The 21,523-nt window shown below is 38.5% G+C and overlaps 1 protein-coding gene across 8 annotated transcripts in view; it reads right to left on the bottom strand.

Moving 5' to 3' along the window:
• KDM6A (lysine demethylase 6A) overlaps positions 1–21,523 on the bottom strand; it is a 151,088-nt gene that overhangs the window by 12,147 nt on the left and 117,418 nt on the right. For all 8 annotated transcript variants that reach the window (XM_066177059.1, XM_066177060.1, XM_066177061.1 and 5 more), the window contains 8 exons: positions 9,795–9,924; positions 8,214–8,319; positions 7,279–7,484; positions 4,745–4,809; positions 4,570–4,644; positions 3,093–3,241; positions 1,995–2,109; positions 226–413 (listed from right to left, as the gene is read on the bottom strand). In XM_066177059.1, the coding sequence (XP_066033156.1) occupies positions 226–413; positions 1,995–2,109; positions 3,093–3,241; positions 4,570–4,644; positions 4,745–4,809; positions 7,279–7,484; positions 8,214–8,319; positions 9,795–9,924 (1,034 nt within the window). The remainder of the gene's footprint in view (positions 1–225; positions 414–1,994; positions 2,110–3,092; positions 3,242–4,569; positions 4,645–4,744; positions 4,810–7,278; positions 7,485–8,213; positions 8,320–9,794; positions 9,925–21,523) is intronic.

The raw sequence follows: 21,523 nt of genomic DNA, 5'->3' as shown, positions 1-21,523 counted from the left end.
ACTTCTACTAACCCATTCAAAGCATGGGTGCCAAGACTGCATTCTTGCTGCTTTCTCCTCCTCTTACAAAGGAATTATTTAAAGCTTCAAATTTTAAGAATACAGCACATTGGGTTTTTTTCACCTAGTAAAGCATGGCTAAGTAGTAAGAACAGGCAGCTTCTGCGCCATGAGCAGTATAATATTACCCACACACAGCTCAGCACAGGCGCTGCTCACACATACCTGTGAGAGGGCCAACGTTCCAAGCAATGTTGTTGCACCAGCCAATAGCCTGAACCCAGTGAACAGTGCCAGCATTTATCCACACCAAATCCCCTGGTCTTTGAATGAATCTATAAACTGGGACATTGGCTTCATACAAATCTTCCAAGTTTGGCCACCAAGATCCCATAAGGAAATTCATATTGTTCCTGAAACAAGAGGAAAGATAAAGTCTTCAGCATTTATCAGAGGACATGTTAGTGGCAGATACTTCAATGCAACCTGTAAGAAATGACCATCACCATGAAATTTTTTCTGTGGCTAATGAGTGACCCATAAAGAGCAGCCAAAAGGGAAGTGTTATGTGTAAAATTCCTGATCATAATTACACATTTCACATCCTGCAATACATTAGAACATCTGCCCATGCACCTGCCCATATGAAGTCAGTTTATAGCTTCTAGTTAAGTTCTATTTTCCTGTAAGTTCCCCAGTATTTTATTAATGCTGAGGCAGACCAACCTTTGGTCAGATCTAGTGTGGCACCTATGGCCAGTGCTGCTTTTTTCATCACTGACTGATCTTCTGTACAGACCACAGCAGCTCCCAAGCATGTTTTCTGTTCTGAACATGAACTCACACTGTCTGTGTGTGCATGTGCAGTTTGCCCTCACAACAAGCAACCTCTTGGCAACATTTCAACCGTGATCCGTGGGTCAGTGCTCTCAGCCAAGAAATTCTGACTCTCCTGAGCAGCATGGAGAAGCACCTCTATATGGATTTCCTAACTATGAACTCTTCCCTTATGGTTATGCAAAATCCACACTCCTCTCCCATCCTTATCCCAGTATTATACTGCTTCTATACTGCACCATGATGGATTATTTGCAATGCACAGTTTTCAGACAGTTAAGTGCCTTTGTAGAGGCACCGTAGACCTTTTGTGAGGTTACCAAGCTCTCCGTTTCTCTGTCAGCCTCAGAAGGACAGAAACATTAGAGTAAAAGGGCCAGTTGTGCCAGAGACATGGCAATTCTGTTGGTGGAAATTACATTTTTGAGATGGTTTATCTTTGTAAGGGTGGGTAAAATAAGAACAGCTGTCAGCAGACAGGCAGAAAGTACAGAGACACAGATGAATTTGCAGAGCTCTGGAAAAGTTCTGAAGTCCAGAGCTTAATCCAGTTTCAACTGGGTAAGAAAAAGCTTCTCCCATACAATCAACCTCAGAGGCTCCTGATGGAGTATTGGCAGGATTAGGGGACACACCTGATGCTCCCTCTTTTTTTTGTGTGTGTACATAAAACAAGTACTGTTCAGTTTGTTTTTAAAACCACTCTATGCAAGGTACAGCAGAGAAATCCTAATCTTAGAGCTGGCTGAGTAGCTCCCCAATGCTCAGGGTACCTCAGCTTTTCCAGAGAGTTACAAATATGTAAGTGTAAGGAAAGCCTGACATGACACCTCCTGGGGTCTGAGCAAATTAAGCTTTCACTATAAATGCAACAACAAAACATGTCAAAATACCAGGGACTCTGTATTTGCTTCTGACAAGAGAATTCTGCTTTTTCTTTTGTCACAGGCAACCCAGGTTTCTGTATATTGTACAAATGAGACATTTTGTACGAACTCTAGACTATGCATTTTGACCTACTTTTAAAAGACTTTTCTGACTAGATGGAAAACCCATAAAATAATGTCCCCTCAGAACAGCCTCAGTAATTCCCCCTCTCCACTCCGAGAAAGGCACAAAAAATTGATAAAAGACAAAAAAAAGCACATCCAGCTTACTTTTCACAGAAGTCATTCATGACACCCCAATAGCTTTCAGGGACAACAAACCATTCACAGTCACCTGGACCAATATTTATATTTACTGAGCAAAAGTTGTTATTTTCTTGATGACCTGAAATTTAAGAGAAAATTAAACACACTTTATGTAAGGCCTTTCTACCAAAACAATGCCATGAAATGCAAAGACACGATTACTAAAAAAACTTAGACCACAGTTCAGGTATTTTTATATATTTTATATGACACTTACATACACTATTTAGGTGCTTCACACAGTTAAGCTACCAGTGACATGAGAACTCTGCTCTTGTTAGTTTGTGGAAAACAAAATTGGAACTACCAGTCTTGGGGATCTGACCAATATTTCACCAGTTCCTCCTGCAGAAATAAATTCTTCAAAAGCCCAGATTTTGTGTTTCATGCTATCTCCCGATAGTCCTGTTCAGGTGCAAAACTTTATGACTTCAGGCACTGAACAGACAAAGAGTGCAAAAATTTTTCAGAAAGAGATTTCAAAATTCATGCAGAGATGCCCAGTATTTTATCTTCTTTAGACAGCTGGAAAACTGAGCCAAAATCCCTAATGGAATTTTCTGAAGATGTACTTCAGAAAAAAGCAGACCCTGAAATTCAGTCCAGATTCCCCAAGTCCCAGTCCAGAGCCCCAGCACAGCACGATTCATCACGGAGAGTTGAGTCCTATTCTCAGACAGTAAAAATCTAAAAAAGTGGAAGTCTCTGACTTCTAGGACTGCACCAGACCCTCTTGAGAAGCTTCTAAAAATTTCCAAGGTATGTAAAATAAAAATACTGTCCATGTAGATAAACCCAACCTTCCTTATTCTCCTTAAGAATCCACTATTGCATGCAAGAGGTCAGCAGGGCAATTCCCTAGCACTGCAGAAATCCCGAAATTTCCACTGTTAGAACTTTGAACACACAGAGTTCAGTCAAGTAAGAACTCTAAAAATGTTGAATATGTATATTTATCACATTTAGGCATGCTGTAAGATATAGGAAATCTGCAATGCAGTTAAATACAACACGCCACAGTAGAACCTGACTTTTTCCTGTGATGATGATGATGATACTCACCTGGTGTCCTGCTGCCTGGAACCTTCATGTAGAGCTGCACTGTGTTCATGCCCAGGATGGTATGACCAACATGGCTTAGAAGATTTCCTGCTGATACCACACGTACAAAAGCAGGAAGTTTTGTCAGTTCATGGAGTTGCAACTTCCACCTGCAGCAAAATAGCAAATTGACAAACTGTGAATCCCTGAAACTCTTAGAAGAGTCTGGGGAACATAAACATTTTCAAAGAACTGTTAGCACAGGTATCTGTGTTACTCTTTCAATTTTAAAATATTTCCAAATACAATCACAAATCTGACAGGCTAGTTGAGGGGAAACATAATTTTGCAGCAAAGGTTGAAACAAAAGATCAGAAGATCTAGCACTTATCCAGGATCCTACAAGAACTATTTCAAGTATAAAAATCCAATTCCCTATGAGCCTCAGGTTAGTTATGCTTAGCTTCATTTGAAGTCTCTCTCCCAATGGCTTGTTCAGAGTAACAGGTAATTATCAACTAGTTTGCATCTACAGATGGAATCTCCTTTGTATGAAAAATGGCATCAATATCTAAAATTTTGTGGCAACCTCTTATCACATCTACAGATGCACATATTGATCTTCCAGTGACTCTGCCACAAAAGATGTCATGATCTTAAGTTGTTCTTACTCCCCAAACACCATAAAACTTTTCTTCTTTTCTTGTAACTGAAGTAGAACAGAATTGTTGTACTGCAGCTGGTGGGACTGATAACCTAGACATGCTGGATCTTTGATGGAAGTATGTATTAATTAGAGACTGAACCAATTATTGGACAATAAAAACATAGTTTCAGAGTATTTATAATATTTTCTATGCTACCTTCATTGACTCACAGAAGGATATATAGCTTAAATAATACTCAATTTTTTTTTTTTTGAGGCTCTTGAAAGGTAAGCACTGGTCTGGTCTTTGCTACATATTTTGAACCCTGTTACTGGATAAAGAAGTAAGAGTTATGAAGAGGTGGAAACAGATGACAGTGTGAAAGAAAAGAAAAAAACCCCACGAATAACAAAAATTCAGACAAACAAAAAAAAGAGAAAGGAAGAAAAAACCCCTTTAATCTTACAATTTCTGTGCAAAAACTAAAAACTTGGTGTTGTCAGAAGTAACTAAGTAGTTCGCAAACAATTTAAAGCCTCACAATGAAACAAAGGGAATGGAACAAACAACAAAGAAGGAGGACTAGAAAGAATGGTTTCTGATGGATGTTTAAACTCATTTCTGGAAAACCAAAAATCCTGGAAAGAGAAGTTGGAAAAGATATTTTAGCCTGTCAGGACTTGTAACAACAGTCTGAAGACCAAAGGTAACCATTTCATTGTGAAAATGGGCTGTGCAAGTGGAATTTATCAACAGACTGACTGATGTCTAAGAATACTAAACAGGATTTCCAGAAGGATTATCATCATGGAAAATCCCACTGTGAGCAGGAGAAACTGTAATCAACTTACTTCTTGTCATCTGACAGGTCAATGTTGGTCCCAAACTTGATTGTTTTAAAAGGTCCTCTTCTCCTCCTCCCAGAGCTGCAAATGTAACAAATATATCAGGCAAATGTGAAAAGGGAATGATGTAAAATAGCACATATAACCAACTACAGAATTAAAAGAGTTATACCACACTTACTTATCAGAAGATGTGGATTCATTATCTGAGTGGTCCTTGTGGTGACTCTTCTTCTCATTTTCCTCCTATAAAATGCAATTTTGAATTTTTTTTACATATATTTATACACATAAAAGAACAGATAAAATATATAGGTATAAAGTCACAACACAGGCATAGATATAAGTACATTTGTTTCAAGATATTGACACAATCTTTGAAAAATCCATGTCTAAGATTTTGTGTCAACATTTCTTCATTGTGAAGAAAATAAAGTTAGTCAAATACATTGAAAAAAAAACCCAACTCTTCATGGCTGCAGATTCTATGACACTCAGGCCAGGCCAACAGAAAATGTCTACACTGTAAATATTTCTGCTGGCCTGCATTCAAGTTGGAAATGAGTACATTGGTTTGCTCCACTACGAGGATGACCTGGAATCCAGTACTAAAGAATTCTGTTAACTTTCTCAAATAAGAACATCTACCTTCCTTCAAAGTCAAGCAGGTATTCTGACAGGAAACTAGGATGACTAATATTTATAAAACTAATTTAATAAAATCCATTATATAAAATCTTTTGAATTTTTCATAGCCATATGCTATTTTAGCACAAGCAGTAGCTGAGACCATGACTACTGGAAAAAATCCAACCAATATTAAATGATGCAATTTGATCTTTTTAGCAGACCGTGCTCAAAACCCTATTCTAAAGACTTCTATTTTGGCAAGTATATGGACAGAGAAGGAAAAAGAAAGAGACAAAGGAAGAAGGAACTGTCTGGATTTTATCCAAAGATCCCTGGCTTTGAATGGGATTGTTGTTAAATCTCAAAGTGCCCTGTGTACCTGAGAAAGTCTTATTCATCCTTTGAATGAAGGACAAAGAGAAACAAAAAGGAACCTAGTGATGATGGATGTATCAAATGCTGCAAGACATGTTAGAAAAGCAATGTAATAGCTGTTACAGGAATAAAGAAAAAAGATCACTTAGGGCAAGCCAAGAGAACTGTGGCTATAGAAAGAAGAAATAAAGCTTTCATTTAAACACTGGAAAGTCACCTAAGGACAGGTCAGAGCAGTGTTAGGCAAAGGACACATGTACAGCGTCTTTCTTATTTCCAGGGGAAAAATGAAAATCATCAGTCTTAAAAACTATTTTATCTATTGCATTTTTACCACCAGTTTGTAATAGTGAGGGGAAAAAAAATCAGAACACCCTACAGGACACATTGTGGTGTAAATCCAAAGGTGAGGTTTTCAGTGGTATGTGCAATTTTATTATATTTATATATTACAAAATTAGGTACAATTTTAAACAAAGATATATAGATACAGAGAGAGAGAGAGAGAGAGAGACAGACAGACAGACAGACAGATATTTTGTTCCAGCGATCTTATGGTCTCCAGACCCTCTGGAATGTAATACAGGAATACAACATTGGTGCCACTGCTCAAGGGGGCACCAGAAACCTTCAACCACCAGAAAACTTCAGCCAATATCCTACTGAAATTTATTACCACTGCAGAGGAAGAAAAATCCCAAGTTCTAGAAGATTTCCTGTTTCTTTTCTTCATCCTGCACCAAAGCCTTATGACTAGATTCCCTTCTGTTCTCTTCAACTAGCAATTCATTTCTCTGTTTCTAATCCTTTCCACTAATGCACAAAATATAAATTCAGAATTTCTCTTTCCCGTCTTACTGAAATCATTCCTCTTTCTGTGTAAATGCAGTGAACACTGCCTTTACAATTCCCCACATTGACCTCTTCCCTATTGTCTAACAAACAGTTGATCAAAATTATCTTCTTGCCTTAGTTCCACCATAGCCCAATCTTTCTGTAATACCAGGTAACACAAGCCTCCAAGGAGTGTCCGTGGCCAGTTTCAAGAATGTGCTCCCAACTTCAGTAAAAAATGTTAAAAATACCAATAAAATCACATTTCCCAGAATCCCAGAGTAAGAGAATAGTTAGGGTTGGAAGGGACCTCTGGAGATCATGGAGTCTAATCCCTCTGCCAAGGCAGGAAGGGGAAATATTATTTCTAATACTTCACTCTGTCACATAAACCTAAAAACTTCTAAACTAAATATGAACTGTTATGTTTGGAACCAAACAGAAGACTAGTATTAGTGTAAACTTCTAATAAGCCACATGCAAATTAATTCAAAATAGTAGGAAGAATAAAGAAATCTGATTTAAAAATGTGTGAAATTAGAAGCAATCCAAATTATAAAAGAGCCTCGAGTTCTAAATATTTTAATGTGAATTTTGACATCATACTACGAAAGCTGCAACTAATTTTAAAGTATGTAATAACCATGAGTTTTACATTATTAAACTGAAGTTGACACTAAGCATTTGGGAAGAACAATATACTATTTGACCCTCTATTCAAAATAGTCTTTGAAAACTTACCTGTGCTCTTCATGCTAATGGAAATGTCTCTTTTTCCTTAACAGTTTCTGCTTTTTTCCAACACCCATTATTAACTGGCCCCAGAGTCAGTATGCAGTCTGTGAATTGTAACTCGAATAGTAGCAACTAACTTACCCTTAAAGACTCCTGGAATGAGGAGGCCTGGTACTGTGCATATTTAGCAATTGTTGTGTGAGATCTACTGCTTTCACAACGCCAGATTTTCTTTGTTCCAGTGGGGTCCCAGTTTTCATCTGCTGGCTGCAGTAGTTGTGTCCTTACTTCTACTATGTGTTCATTATTCGCTTCTACCAATGTCTTAGTAGAGAAGAGTCCTAGATCTAATTAACAGCAATGAAATTAATAAAGGAAGGTTAAAATAGAATTTAAAAATCCAGGAAAATGGCTAAAGTTGTCAAAAGGTTTACTCTAAAATTATTTTTATCCCTTAGTCTTCACGACACTGCCCACCTGAACGTTAATTATTGACACCCCAAAAATTTTCTCCAGATATCCAGTAGAAAATTAGACAAAACTTGACAGCTATGGACTATATTACAAGAAACATTTTACATGTCTTGGGTAAACAAATCTGCAAACAATGTTCAAATCTATTACCAAGAAAGTATTTCTCAGAGCAGAACTTTATGAATGTACTTCCATCATAAAACACGTTTCCTGCCAGCAGTGACAGTTTATCTATCTAGAGACTTCAAAATATTGCAGAGTCAAATCACAGATCATTAGAGCTAAACACTAAAACATGCATCCAGTTTTTAACAGAAAAATGCCTGGCTGTAAACTTCCATATCCACAGCTCAGCCTCTCTCTGTGCTCAACAAAATCTGCTCTATTTGTGGTGGGGTGGATTTTTTGACATGACCAATATTAGAAACAACAGCAAACTGAGAAATGATAACTTACCCTAATGACTTGGAATATACAGGTTAAACAGCATTATAGAAATAAAATATCCACTTCTAAGAACTGAGAGACTTCTCTTTAAAAGACATTAATTTCTCCCCAAAGTAAAAAAAAAAAAAAGAAGAAAAAAAAAAAGGTAAATTTACCTAATTTAAGCGCTCCAGCAAGGCCACGTATTACAGTAACAGGGTTGTTTGGATTTGTACAAAATTGATGTAAAGGTGGAAAGAAAGCATCTCGTTTATTTTCCAACTGCAAAATTATAATGGAATATTAGATGTCAGATCAATCTAGATTCCTTATTTCTAAAACAAGAAAGAATAGCAAAACAAAAGAGAAATAACAGAAAGAAAACAGGAATTTTCTGTGTTTCCCTGCACTGTGGGGAATGAACAGCTACACCATACAAATCTTTCTATGGCAAATGCTGGGTTCACTCCTGAAATTAATTTGTTACTGTAATTTGTTTCTTGGCACGAATTATTCCCCGGTTGCTTCAGCTTTGCAACTCAGGTTTCCTGAACTTAATTTCTTTATCTGACAGTAGCCTTGTACATTCCCTAAATCTACTGAATTCTCTGAAGAGCAATACAGTTTCTTTTCAGAAGTAAAAAAGCGCTATTTTACAGATAATATATACAAGAAACAGTATAATTAAAAGACTACTCTCATGGTATATCTCATGTTAACCAGAAAGGTTGATTTGCTTATGCTTCTCTGCACCAATAACCTCAATTTTATCCTATAGCCTCCCTCCTGATTTTTTTTTTAATTGCTATGAAACCTTAAGAATGCTGAAGGCATTTTTAGCAATAAACAAAACACAACAGAGAGTTCCCAACCAGTGGCACAACTGCACAGTCTGTGGCAGCGTGGTGAGTTCCCAGCTTTGTGAGGACTCAACAAAGCTGGGATGGACTTCTATGAAGGCAGATGAGTTCAGGTGCAACACCTGGGAAACATCTGGAAGCACCACTGCATCCAGCCCAACCTAGCTCTCAGAACACTCAGACCCAAGTGCCAGCCTCTTCTGGTCCCCAAAGTGAGGTGACCAAAGCCAACTGGAGCTTTTCACACTGCTTGTATGGACATACTGTAATTTATTTTTCTGCTATTAAGGAAGTGGATATCCTGTAATTTATCATTTTATTACTAAGGAAGTTAGCTCAATGAAGCTATTAAGAAAACTCTATTGTCAGAACAGAAGTTGCAATGCTTGCATAAGAAAATACTACTCAACTAATCCCTGCCTTTTCCTGGTGACATTTTGTTCCTAACATCACCTCAAACTTCTATTCATTTTTCTTCACTACGTTTTGAAGCAGACTGTTATGGAAGTTTAGTTTAATTATTTGCTTATTTATACATAAGCTGTCACTTGCAAAAAATTGTACATACATTTTTGAAATACTGTGCACTGTATATAATGAACTGTTTTGCTTATTCTGCCAACATTTTGAGTATTAAAAGGAAAAAAAAATCTGAAGTGTTTTTCCTTTTGTTTACTGAAATTCTTAATTTACAAGTCCTTTAAGAGTCAAACTATGTCTCATAAAATTTTCTTGAAGGTTAACATTTCTCCTGCTTATATACCAGTTAGGAGAGCACCATAATTAGAACTCAGTGATGAACAGTGCATCTTTAAAATAATTACATTATGTAATTCAGATATCCAAACAATTACAAAAGACGGGCAGCAACGTACTTCTGCCACTAGGTTTACTTACATAAATACTAGGTGTAGGTGGATTCAGCTTGTCCTTTGGCAAGGGAGGGTATGGTGGAGGCGGTGGTCGTGGAGGTGGGCATTTATCCAATAGAATACTACTGTTAGATAAGCCATTTTTACCCAGATTCCTAAAAGGAAACAAGAGCTGTCTCTGTCAATACTCGGCAATTAAAACAAATGCTTATCAGTGTAATCTCTTATGCAAAATAATGCTGTATAAGGAGAAACCATAATTAAGGATGCAAATAAAGCTCGTATGTTTTAATCAAGAATTTTCCGTGTATAATTTGATATTATTCAAACTTATTCCCACTTTGCCTGCTGAATCTGCAACATCACCACTATTAAAAATACAGCCATTTTAATTAAAAGCAATCATGACACATCTGATAAAATTTAACAGGAAAAGGTTTCAACTGCAAATGGAGAAGAACCTTAGCAGGTGGACAATCATTCCACAGGAACTGAGGGGGCAGAGCAGAAGACAAAAAATGGCAATGCCTTAGCCAAAAACTGCTGAGTCACAAAAGGGAACTACAGCTACACTACAGACACTGAACTGAACCACACCTACCCCTCCCTGCCTTGCACATTTTGAAGCAGAGGGAGCCACTGCTGCATAACCCATGTTTTGGAGTGAGAGGCCCTACCCCCAGTGAGCTGCTGTGTTAATGCCCCTGTGTGTGACTCCAGGGAAAACCTCTCTCTCTGCCTGTACTTGCAGCCTCTCCCTGGAGATTTCCAGGTGTGCAGGACCCACTGGATGTATAACTTTTCCTATAATGGATGATCTGAAAAATCTCCATTCTGAGCTTAGCCTGTAGTCAATACCCAGTTACCAGCACTGGGAATGTACTGACAAAACCATCTCTTACATTCCTGTTAAAAATTACTCAACTACTTCAAAATTCTTCCCACTAAACACTATTCAAATCTTTCTTCCAACCTCCTTTGATTCACTGTTTTTACATCCCACAACACAGGATGTTTCTAATGTATAATTTAGTCATATATTTTCATAAAATTCACTGGTTACTGAATTTTTTTTGGTAGCAACATTTTTTATCAGAAAATACAGCTTTTTATCAGATGAAACTCCCAGCGATAAAAAGTTGTTTCTAAAACAGAGAAACAAGGTACAGCCAGATACTGCATCATGAGACCACTGCTTCAAATCGAGCTAGCAGAACCCCTAGGATGGACTTGGGGCTTGGGATCAGATCAGACTGACATGACAAACACTTCAAACGAAATGGGCAAACATCTCACACACCCCAAAGCACACCTGTCACACAGCTCATTCCTTGCGCTAGGTGAGTCCAATGCCAGAATTTCACTTCCAAGGAAGTGAAAGAGTGATGCAGAAGCTTTGATTAATCATCATCCAACTTGGCAAAAAAAATCACTGGCTGGCACTTAAAGTCTGATGTAGGTAATTACAAAGTTATTCATTGTCCCACATCCACAAAAAAAAAGCCAACAAAAGCAAACAAAAAAAGAACCCCGAATCAACATGGCAATATAAAATCTGATATCACCACATAGAAATTTACTGACCGCAGCTGCATGAACCTGAGATTCAGACCATCTATGCAAAGTGAAACTAGAATCTAAACACCAGGTATCAGACGTTATTATAACCTCTGCATTACCAAACAGAGAAATAAAACCAAGAAAAACAAATGTGTAGTATTAAAAATAAGAGAGAACTTTGAAAAAATTCAGTTTGCGTTGATAAACAGTTCTCAGGAAATTTCTAAGTCAAGGAAAATGAGAAAAAGTGAACTTGAAGAAAAATGGATATTGTACAGAACTAACAGAACCTGAGCTGCTGCAGTCACAGCAAGGTAATCACAGTGAACTCAGTAAAGTCAGAGCACATGGGGGTTTCAGGGAAAGGTGACAATGGAGAGAGGAGAAACTTCTGTACACTTAGAGAAACTACAGGTCTGAAAAGGTAGAGGAGAAAGGGAAAGGATCAGCACGAAGGAAAACATCAGATGAATAAATCCAGTACTTGAAGTGGGTATTACCAATTGCACGCTATAATTTCCTATTAAGCTACTAAAATTCAATGTGGAAATTTTAAGAGGAAAATGGACAAAGAAAAGCAAAGCTGAGATAGCAAAACATTCATAATTTAAGTGGCACAGGAAACAGATGGGCAGAATATTTAAAGTTGTCTTTAACAGACCAGCTTCACTCTATCATATTTTTTTTCCTACCATCTTTTTTTTTTTTAACTATGAATCAGAGTATCTTACTATTAATAACAAGGCAAGAGAGCTATTAAAGAATAATTCTGTAATTGTTAGCGTGCCAAACAGAGCAACAGAAATTATAAAAAATACTACAGAAATACTAAAAATATTTGCTACCACGGTGTGAGTATCCACTGCCAGCCTCTCCACTTCTGGAAATACAGAACTACAGCCAGTGGAAGGAAAGTGAAAGACCCTTTTTGACCACAGCAACTGCGCTGAAAATCCCACATATCTCAGTTTGAAGAATGCAGTTTTTGTGAGAGGATTTCATAGTGGCTGAAAGGGGCAACAAATGCACTGCTCAAGACAAAACAAGCTTGATTTATCCCCCTGAAAGAAACTGGATACCCAGTCATCTGTGATGAAGGAATGAAAAGAAGGACATTGATTTAAATTGACTTCCAGAGGAAACTGGCGTGTTTTGGAGTGTGCACGGACAACACCCCTCATTCCCAGAGTGGGAAGAGAAGGCAGGAGCAGCTGCCAGGCTCAGAGGGGCAAGGACAGGGGTGCACAGTGACCTGCAGCCTGTCCTGAGCCACAGCCACAGCACTCAGGCCACTGCAAAATGCTCCAGGGGTGAAAGCAACAAGTCATGGAAGTGCTTCACCCTGGGGACCAAACTCAAACTGCTGGGCTTAGGAGAACATCAGCCACTAAGCATGAAACTGGTGCCTTAGCTTCACAAAAACCAAACAATCAGGTTGGAAAAGACCTCTGGGATCATCAAGTCCACTCCACGACCAATAACCGCCTTGTCACCCAGACCACGGCCCTGAGTGCCACCTCCAGCCTTTCCCTAAAGGCCTCCAGGGATGGTGACTTCACCACCTCCTTGGGCAGCCCCGTTCCAATGTCTAATCACCCCTTCTGTGAAGAAAGAACTCCAGATGTCCAACCTAAACCTCCCCTGGCACAGCTTAAGACCTTGTCCTCTTGTCCCGACACCGGCTGCTTGGGATTACTTCATGTAGTCATGGGATCTCTAGAATAAGCAAACATCACATTTATTAGAACACCCCTTTTAATTATATTTTACTGCTTTCTAGGATACATTCCCACAGCTTTTAAGAGACAGTTTACAGCGTTCAGTCCCAGATAAGAACTTCCCCCCTGGCTGTACCTAAACACACAGCTGACCAGAGGCCCAGGCGTGAACCAGTTTCAACAGTCACCCACACAACACTTAGCAGGCAGTCGCCAGACACTTTTTAGGTACAGGATTGATTCTGCATCCTCCCACCTGACCAAAAAGAATGTATCATGCAGATTTAAAAGCTACCTGTGTTACTATACCAATTTTAACTCTGTTTTAAAATGAAAACTCTACCTCAAAAGGTATTAAAGTTAACAGGACAAAACTTATTTTCCCAGAACCAAGAGTCATTATCAATAATTATTATCCTTTACATTAATTAATTGCCTCAATATTTTTATCATTTCACTCAACCCTGATGTCAGATTGAGAGAATTATGTCTGTTTCTCAGGAAGTGTGCTCTTCAAGTCCTCTGGAACTTTTCCTGTTTTCCAAGAACTATTAAAAAAAATCTATATGAATTATAAACAGTCCTCTGGCTCGCTCTTTCAGAGTTCACGGATGTATGTTATCTGGGCCTCTGACTTAAAATGCCAAATTTAAGTATAACTGCTGTTTAACCTTCTCCTTGAAAAGAGAGTACATTCCATGATGTGAACATTTGATCTGCCTTTTTCCCAAGCGCAGAACAAAAATATTTACTGAACACTCTCTCCTTACTGACCATGCTAATACTTCTGTGCAGACATCATTTTTTTTGATTCTTCTTTTTTGTTTGTGTCTACAGGTCTTCCTCTTCCAAACGTAACTTCTGTGTTTTCTAGAACTCTTAGCTTCAATACTTTTTAAAATATTTGCCCCTTTTGTTTCTGCTTGGGAGATTACGGCTTTTTGGCGATAATGAGAAGTTCATAAACAAATTCCAGTTATCTATACATTTGGATTTTCAGTACAATTTCCAGGTCGAAACAGAGTAACTTACAAGCATTTGTGCTTAAGCAGTTATTTTTGTTGTGAAGTCACTCTAAGTGTATTATTATTTGAGGATTAGCTGTATGAGAATTAACAAGGTTTTACTACTCAAGAGATTATAGTTAGTCAGAAGAACAAAATTAATACCCTTTCTTCCCCCAACAAAAAAATCACATTTAAAATGAACACAGGGAACCGTGGATTGAGTTGATACTCTATCTCAATTCTATCAGAATTAATTAATCTACAAAGAGGAAGGAAGGAGACATTTTCGAAACGTGCCTGCAGAAGGAATCAGTTGAAGCACTCACTTGATGGTTCAAACCAGAAACACCCACCCTTCACAATTAGCAGATACAATCAGCTGCTTTCTTACTCTGAGTTATTACAAACCCACAGAAAAACGCCTGACAATCCCCACCAGCCTGGGAAGGAGGTGGTTACACACAACACCCAGCCTGGCCCCCCGAGCTTCCCTCCCCAAGCTCCTTCTGTAGCCAGGGGATAGAGAGGAGCTCTCAAAGGGAATATAAAGAAGTCAAGTCAAGCTTACATTATGCTTAAATGCAAGTAATGCCAGATAATTATACAACCTGTTTATCATGCAATTCTCTACCCCAGCCTTTCACAACCAGGTACTAGCTGGCAATACTCCCAGAGATCTTTCATGAAACTACAGAAAATCCTACAATAGAACTGTGGATTTTCTCATTATGCAAATGCATTTCTAATTATTTTTGAATTCTGTTCTGGTTTTGACCTCAATAGTACAGGTTGGCAGTGAATTGCATAGGTTAATTACATGTTATGTAAGAAGTAATGTTCCTCTTTTTTTTTTTTTCCTTAATGACTTTTACATCTTTCCTCTCTATTTCATTTGCTAATCACCTTGCTCTGAGGCTGTAAGACAAACAGAATCACATCACTGACTTACGTAAGAAAAGCATTATAACAAGTGGCACCAAACTTTTTCATACACTTGCCTTTCCCTCTGAACTGTAAATTTTCCCTTTTTTTTTTTTTTTACTCCCAGATACTTCTGCTTCCCATCTGCAGAGCTCAGTATTTGCCGTTTGAACAAAACAGAATCTCTTATTCTAAGCAGTGTTTAGCTTGTGAAGTCACAATATTTCAAATGTTATTCTTAAAACTTTTGCTATGGTGAAGTTAACTTGCCAGACATAACGTGCCTTTAGAGGAACTGAGCAATTCTGTCTTGAAGCCAAAAAATCCCTTTGTTTGTAAATAAAATCCCCAATAAAACAAAACACTAATTAAATTCAGGTCCTTTCACCACAAAGTACTTCCCCTCAAACAGATTCAGGCTCTTTTCCTGTGGAGCATGGAGCTCTCAAACTAGTGATTCACTGACTTCCCAGACCAGGCTCAGGGAGCAGCAACTTCAGGAAGGACAGAACAAATTTTTTCTGCCCCAGGCTCCAACAGAGGGTCAGGAGAAGTCTGCCCACTTCAGCCTCTGCACTGCCCTTCCCACTCCTCCTCAGGAAATGGATTTACTGCCCTTGTGTAAATGCTGGCCAATTATCAGACCCTTTTCCAGACTGTTGAGCCCAGACCACCTTCACCGAATCAACAAATCGTTAAGGCTAGAAAAGACCTCTGGGACCACGGAGTCCACCCTGCGATCAAACACCACTTCATCCACTTGACCATGGCACCACTCACCACCTCCAGTTGTTCCTTGAACACCTGCAGGAATGGTGACTCCAACACCTCCCTGGGCAGCCCATTCCAGTGCCTTATCGCCCTTTCCATGGAAAAATCCTCTGTTTGCTGTCCTATATTTTTATCATTTTACAAAGCCTCTTGAGCTCATCTCTCCTGGTCTCCTGTCACTTTTCTCAATGGATTGCTCTACACTTTCCCTCCCTGAACACCAAGCAAAAAGTACCATAAAAAGGCCTTATCAGCCCCTTGATACACACTACAGTCAACCTACGCCTCTCATTTGCCTTCCCCAATCACGCCAAATTGGTAAAGCTTTTAAGTCCAGAAAGGCTTCAGAGTTGTCAAAATGAGTCTTTCCATGTATCATCATAAAACTGACAACTTCCAGCTGACACAAAGTTGCCCAGTTACCCAGCTGGGCTCTTTAGAACTGTCTGAAGACCTCTTTCCTCTAAGTTTTGTTTGGACATTTGCCTGTTCTTTCAAGGTTGTGAACGAACTTTAATAAATAACGAGAGGGAAAAAAGATATTTCTTACTTCTTTTATGAGAAACAGTACAAGTCAACTCAGGAACTTCTCTACACTGCTTAAACTAAGGACTTGACCTCAGATCGGTTTTAGAAAGGACAACTGGTAGACTATTAACTGAGATGGATACTGGGTTTTTATCCCTACTTCGAGATGTTAATTAGATGCACCAGTTGAAACACTGAGTGAGAAATCAGCTGGTTTCACTTCAGTAGAAATAAACACCTCGAGTGCTAAATCTCGAGTCTTGTGATAATGTTTCATTAATTCTCCTTTCAGAAAGATTGCTCACAGGGAAAAGATACTTACATTTCTAAGAGCACAGAAGAGAGCTTTTGATAACAGTCACTTTAAGGAAACCCTATACACAACCAGATGAAGAATACTCTTCTTTTTCCCCCCCATTAACAATTGGATTTTCTAAAAATGAACTCAGAGCAGTTATTCTTAGCATATTTTCCTCTTTTAATTACACCGATTTTCACTTATGCTCAAAAACTACTTGGGTTTGTGTTGGTTTTTCGTTGTTCTGTTGTTGCCGTTTTTGGGTGGGGTTTTTTTTTTGTTGTTGGTTTGGTTTTTTTGGGGGGGGTTGGTTTTCTTGTGTGAGTGTGTGTGTGTGGCTTGGTTATTTGTTTTGTTTTAGTTTTATTTTTGTTTTTAAATGACCTTAACAGGAGATTTTCTCTTGGAATCTCAAGAAGGATAATTAATCTAACAGTGCACTCTTTTCTCTGTTAATTTCGCCTGCTCAGAGGCTTAAAGAATTTTACTTCACTATGTAAACGGTTTACCAAACATAATTTAGTTGGTTTACAACCACCTTAAAATTTACGGTTGACACCAGTTTTATTGGCAGGAAAGACTAACCGAATCACACTTAGACTTCCCAGAATCACCTCCTCAATTCCTTTTCATCCCTACGCTCCAGCAGCAGTTTAACAAGATGAGCACATTTGCCACCCTACTGTTCTCCAGAACTGCATCTTAATGAGATTTGCATATCTGAGTCAATAGCTCCGCTCCTGCATTTCTCAGTTCCTTGTGGCTTTCAGTGACATTGTCTGGCCCTTCAAGGGAAGTTCCTTGTCCAAGTATCAATTGCTGTGCCAGCACCCCATGTCTGACCCCTTCTCGGCCTCCTCAGCAACCTCATTTCACCCCACGAAGAGAATGGGGCTCTGTTAAATATTTCCTCAACATTCGCACCAAGGACGATGGATATAAAGAAACTTTTCAGCCTCCGCAATTATCTTGCCCTACTTAAGTGCTCACTTTAGTCTTTGGCAAAACAAAGCGTTTACCGAGTCTGTTTCTACAGAGCAGGCAACCTATTCACACGTAATAGAAAAAGAATCAAACCGAGTTTTCTCTTTGGCATGTGTTTTGCATTTTATGATACAAAGCAACTCCTTTCACCTAATGGCTTCACTGGAGCAGCTTTTATTAAGACAACACTTGTTTATGTAACGCAAAATTACAGTCTCCCAGCATTTATTTTTGTCTAACTAATTCTGATTTTATTTTATTGTAATGCAAGAGTTCTGAATGCTTGTTCTAATAAATTGCTTTCACTTTAAAAACCACCAAATTTCCATCCTTCTGACGCACCTTTGTTCTTAAGCAACACACAAAACCCCTGGAACATTAACAGGTCACTTTTTGGTGGTGAGCATTACCATGTTGCTTCCTGATAAAATCCCTCCTGCGAGATGAGGAACTTCATTAACCTGCAGTTTACTCTCCTGCAGTAGGTCAATTGTAGCTACCTTGTGAATCACCTCTTGTGCTTTACTTAATCCCAAACTGCTACTAAATTCCAGCTCTTTTGTGCTCTAAGCACAAATAAACCCGTAGGGTCTGAAAGATGGGAAAATTGGCTCCTCTTAGACAAGGCTTTTTTTAAATCTGAAAACATCTGAAGAAAAAAAAATTAACAAATAGACATCTGAGGACTTCAATGCAACTTTACAAAGAATACAAACACCCTGGTTTTGAAGTATGCATATAGTAAACAGAGCCAAATGCAGAATAACGAGGAAGAAAATAAAAATGAATAATCTAGTGCTCCAGCTATAAAAAAATCCAAGTTATATCCACCTGTTCCTACCTGTCAAAATACCTTTTTTTGCCTAGAGAATACCATCAAGACAACAGAGCAACAGACTGTATCAAATGACTATTGTCAGATAGCAAGAAGAATATGCCAGAAGATAACAGAATATAATTATCCATACTACAGATGAAGCCAGAATGTCTTTCTGAACATATCAAATAAAATCAGGGTACAACTCCTCTCTTCCCATGCATTAAGCTTATTCAACACAGGTATCTGGGATCCTGTATGGCCTTTTTATCTGTCGTGCTTTAGGGTTTCTTTTTCCTTTTTTTTTTTTAATAAATCAATTATTTTCATGATGTCTACTGTGGGTAACTTTTCTGCAATTTTTACAGTAATTCTAAAAATCAACACTTTTAGTCACAAATTCATATTTGAACCTCAAGATACCAGTTGCAGAGACAGAACCCAAATATAATCAGTAAGTACTTTCAATTCTTTGGTATTTCATTACCTTACACTGTGCTAAAATAAAGGTCGACATGCAGTACTGAAGTTCATAGTAGCTTATATATTAGCATGTAAACATCTTCCATTTTACTACGTGTAAACTGTGGGATTTTTGGCAAATTAGCAGGCCTTTCAGCAGATTATCTTTTAAAATTCTCCCTTTCAGACATTATTCTTTATGTCAGCCATGCACATAACAGCTGCAAACAAGGATGTTCTGCCCAAAATTCTGCTCCAGAGCTGTCACATGTACTCTCGCACATCTTAAAACAAAGCAAGGGCTAATCAGCTACTCAATAAAAGGCTGGGAAATCCCTCTCTTCAACTTTATGTATATAAACTGTCAGACATATTATAATGGTGGGGAAAAAGACCCCCAGTATTAATGTATTATATAGTGTTTATATACAGAGTTGTGATTTTTATTAGTATGAAATAACAGGTAACCAGCCGTAGCACAGATGAGTTACTGCATTTCTCAGAATCTCCTATTATTAGGAGACATATGCAGAGTTTCCAGAAAGCATTGTTTGCCCACGAGAAATCCTGTCCCTAAACAGGTAAAAGTGGTTCAGACAGATGCATTTCTTGACTTGAGAGTTGCTAAAAAACCCCACGTCTCTCCTCCACTTTTCCCACTGCCCACCTTTCCTTACCATCCAGCTTCTAAGTCCTCTGCCTTTCCGAATGAAGGTGCAGACAGGCTGAAGAGGGAGCTCTCAATCTCTGCTCCATATGGAAGAAAGGGAAAAAAAAGCACATCTAACACCTTTTGAGCTGTCTGCAAACTACACGGAACGAAGGATTAGCTTACCTCCCTTGAAAAATTATGATTATGTGAGCCTGGTACTGACTGTAAGAAGCCACGTGAAACACTTCTATGAGCCTTCCTTTATCTTGGAAATTAAGTATCACTACGAATACTGTACCTCCATCAAAGAGCACAAACATAAGGACTTGCTGGTTTACAGACTTTGTAGCTAAAATGGTAAATGCTTTGCTACCCAACATTAAGTGCAGATGTCTCCTACAGCAGCACACTAAACACACCAAAATGCAACATTTCACCATAGTGAAACACTTCCCATTACTCTCTGAAGAAAGCTACATTCCAGTTTTGGAGGCAGAGCAGTTAAACTTCAAGAAAAAAAACTTAAGTTTTTAACAGTTTATATTATGCCTATTTGCAATGCACTCATCCTAACACCATACACTGGAGCTATTTTCATACTTCTACTAGAAAGAACATATACATGGTCCCAATTTAAAAAAGAAAAAGCTGTTAAGCTGTTAATTTTTGTGAATGTAGTACGTGTAGCAATGTCACTTGGAAATGAACATTACAATAAGACTTAATATTTGAAAGATGACAAAATAGGCTCCCTGAAGATTTTTTCCTCTCTTTCATGCAATTGATCTTGGTAACAGATAGTGACAGACTGCTGTATCATGGATCAGTATTAGTCATCAAATCCCACAACATTAGGAACTATGAGCTCTCAATCACAGCAACAGATGCAGGGTTTTTGCTGAAATGATACAAACAGGCTTTTATACTATGTCTTCAATATCAAAAAGAGTAATGCTCGAACCCACCATATTTGCTATATAAAACACAGCAAACATATATCCTAAATAAAATATTTTGGAGTAAAATATACTGAGGTGATAAAAATTCCAACAAGAATTCTAACAGAGAAAAATACGGATAACATTTCAACTAAAAGAACTGCAAACACAGTTCAGGACAGAAAACAGCGGAGCACAGCCCAAAACACTCAGTAACCATATGCTTATGATTAAAGGGAATTCTGTGAACTTTAAAGGCACCTTAGGTAACATTTTGAATGTTTCAAATGTTGTCACACAGTGACAGCTATAAAGGACAGCTACAGAAATTACAGTGCTCTAAACGGTCATTTCAATTTCTCAGCTTGTTTGGATTTTGAACTATTTTTTTTAAGAAAGGAGGCAAATCTCCCCAAAGCCTACAAGAAAATCTGAGGACTTTGAGATGTTTTACACAGAGAAGGCTGCAAGCAGCAAGAACCAAACGAGAATTTGCAAAGCTAATGACTACCTGACAGGCTCCCTGCTAGCACACACACCAGAGATGAACACTGACAGATTTAGCTGCAGCAGTTTAAGTTAGTATTGCTCTGGGTTCAACCATCCTCCTCTGCCACAGGCCACTGGCTATTGCAGGGACACTGATTTTGCTGCATTTCTAACACCGCTGTAGCCTACAGTGAAACATCTTTGCCACAAGTTCACTGCTAAGAAGTGTTATCTCAACTTCTACAACCCAGCCTTCCACACTCTTGTGCCATTCTGCATTGCCAGTGATGGAGACACCCAGGGAAACACCGTGACATTTGCACAACCACACCGCAATCACTGCCAGGCTTTCCTGTGGCTGGCTTCATATTTTGCCTTCATCTAGTCTGCCTCTGATCTAAAATGATCCAAGCTTCCTGACTAAAGATAAAAACCAACAGTAACACACCTGCTGATCAACTGAAACAGAAGATGGACCAAGACCTAAACTCCTGAACAGGAGTAAGAAATACCTGAATTGCAACACGACAGGCTCACAACCTGCTGCACAACTGCATTTTTAACACAATCCATCACCTGAACAGCTCCTGGGCTTGAGCTATGGATGCT

This window comes from Chamaea fasciata, unplaced genomic scaffold (genome assembly GCF_029207755.1).
Source record: "Chamaea fasciata isolate MVZ Bird 193981 ecotype frontalis unplaced genomic scaffold, bChaFas1.0.hap1 SCAF_2, whole genome shotgun sequence".
Classification (NCBI taxonomy): domain Eukaryota; kingdom Metazoa; phylum Chordata; class Aves; order Passeriformes; family Sylviidae; genus Chamaea; species Chamaea fasciata.
The sequence above is the reverse complement of the archived record's forward strand: the minus strand, read 5'-3'. Positions and strand labels throughout refer to the sequence as shown.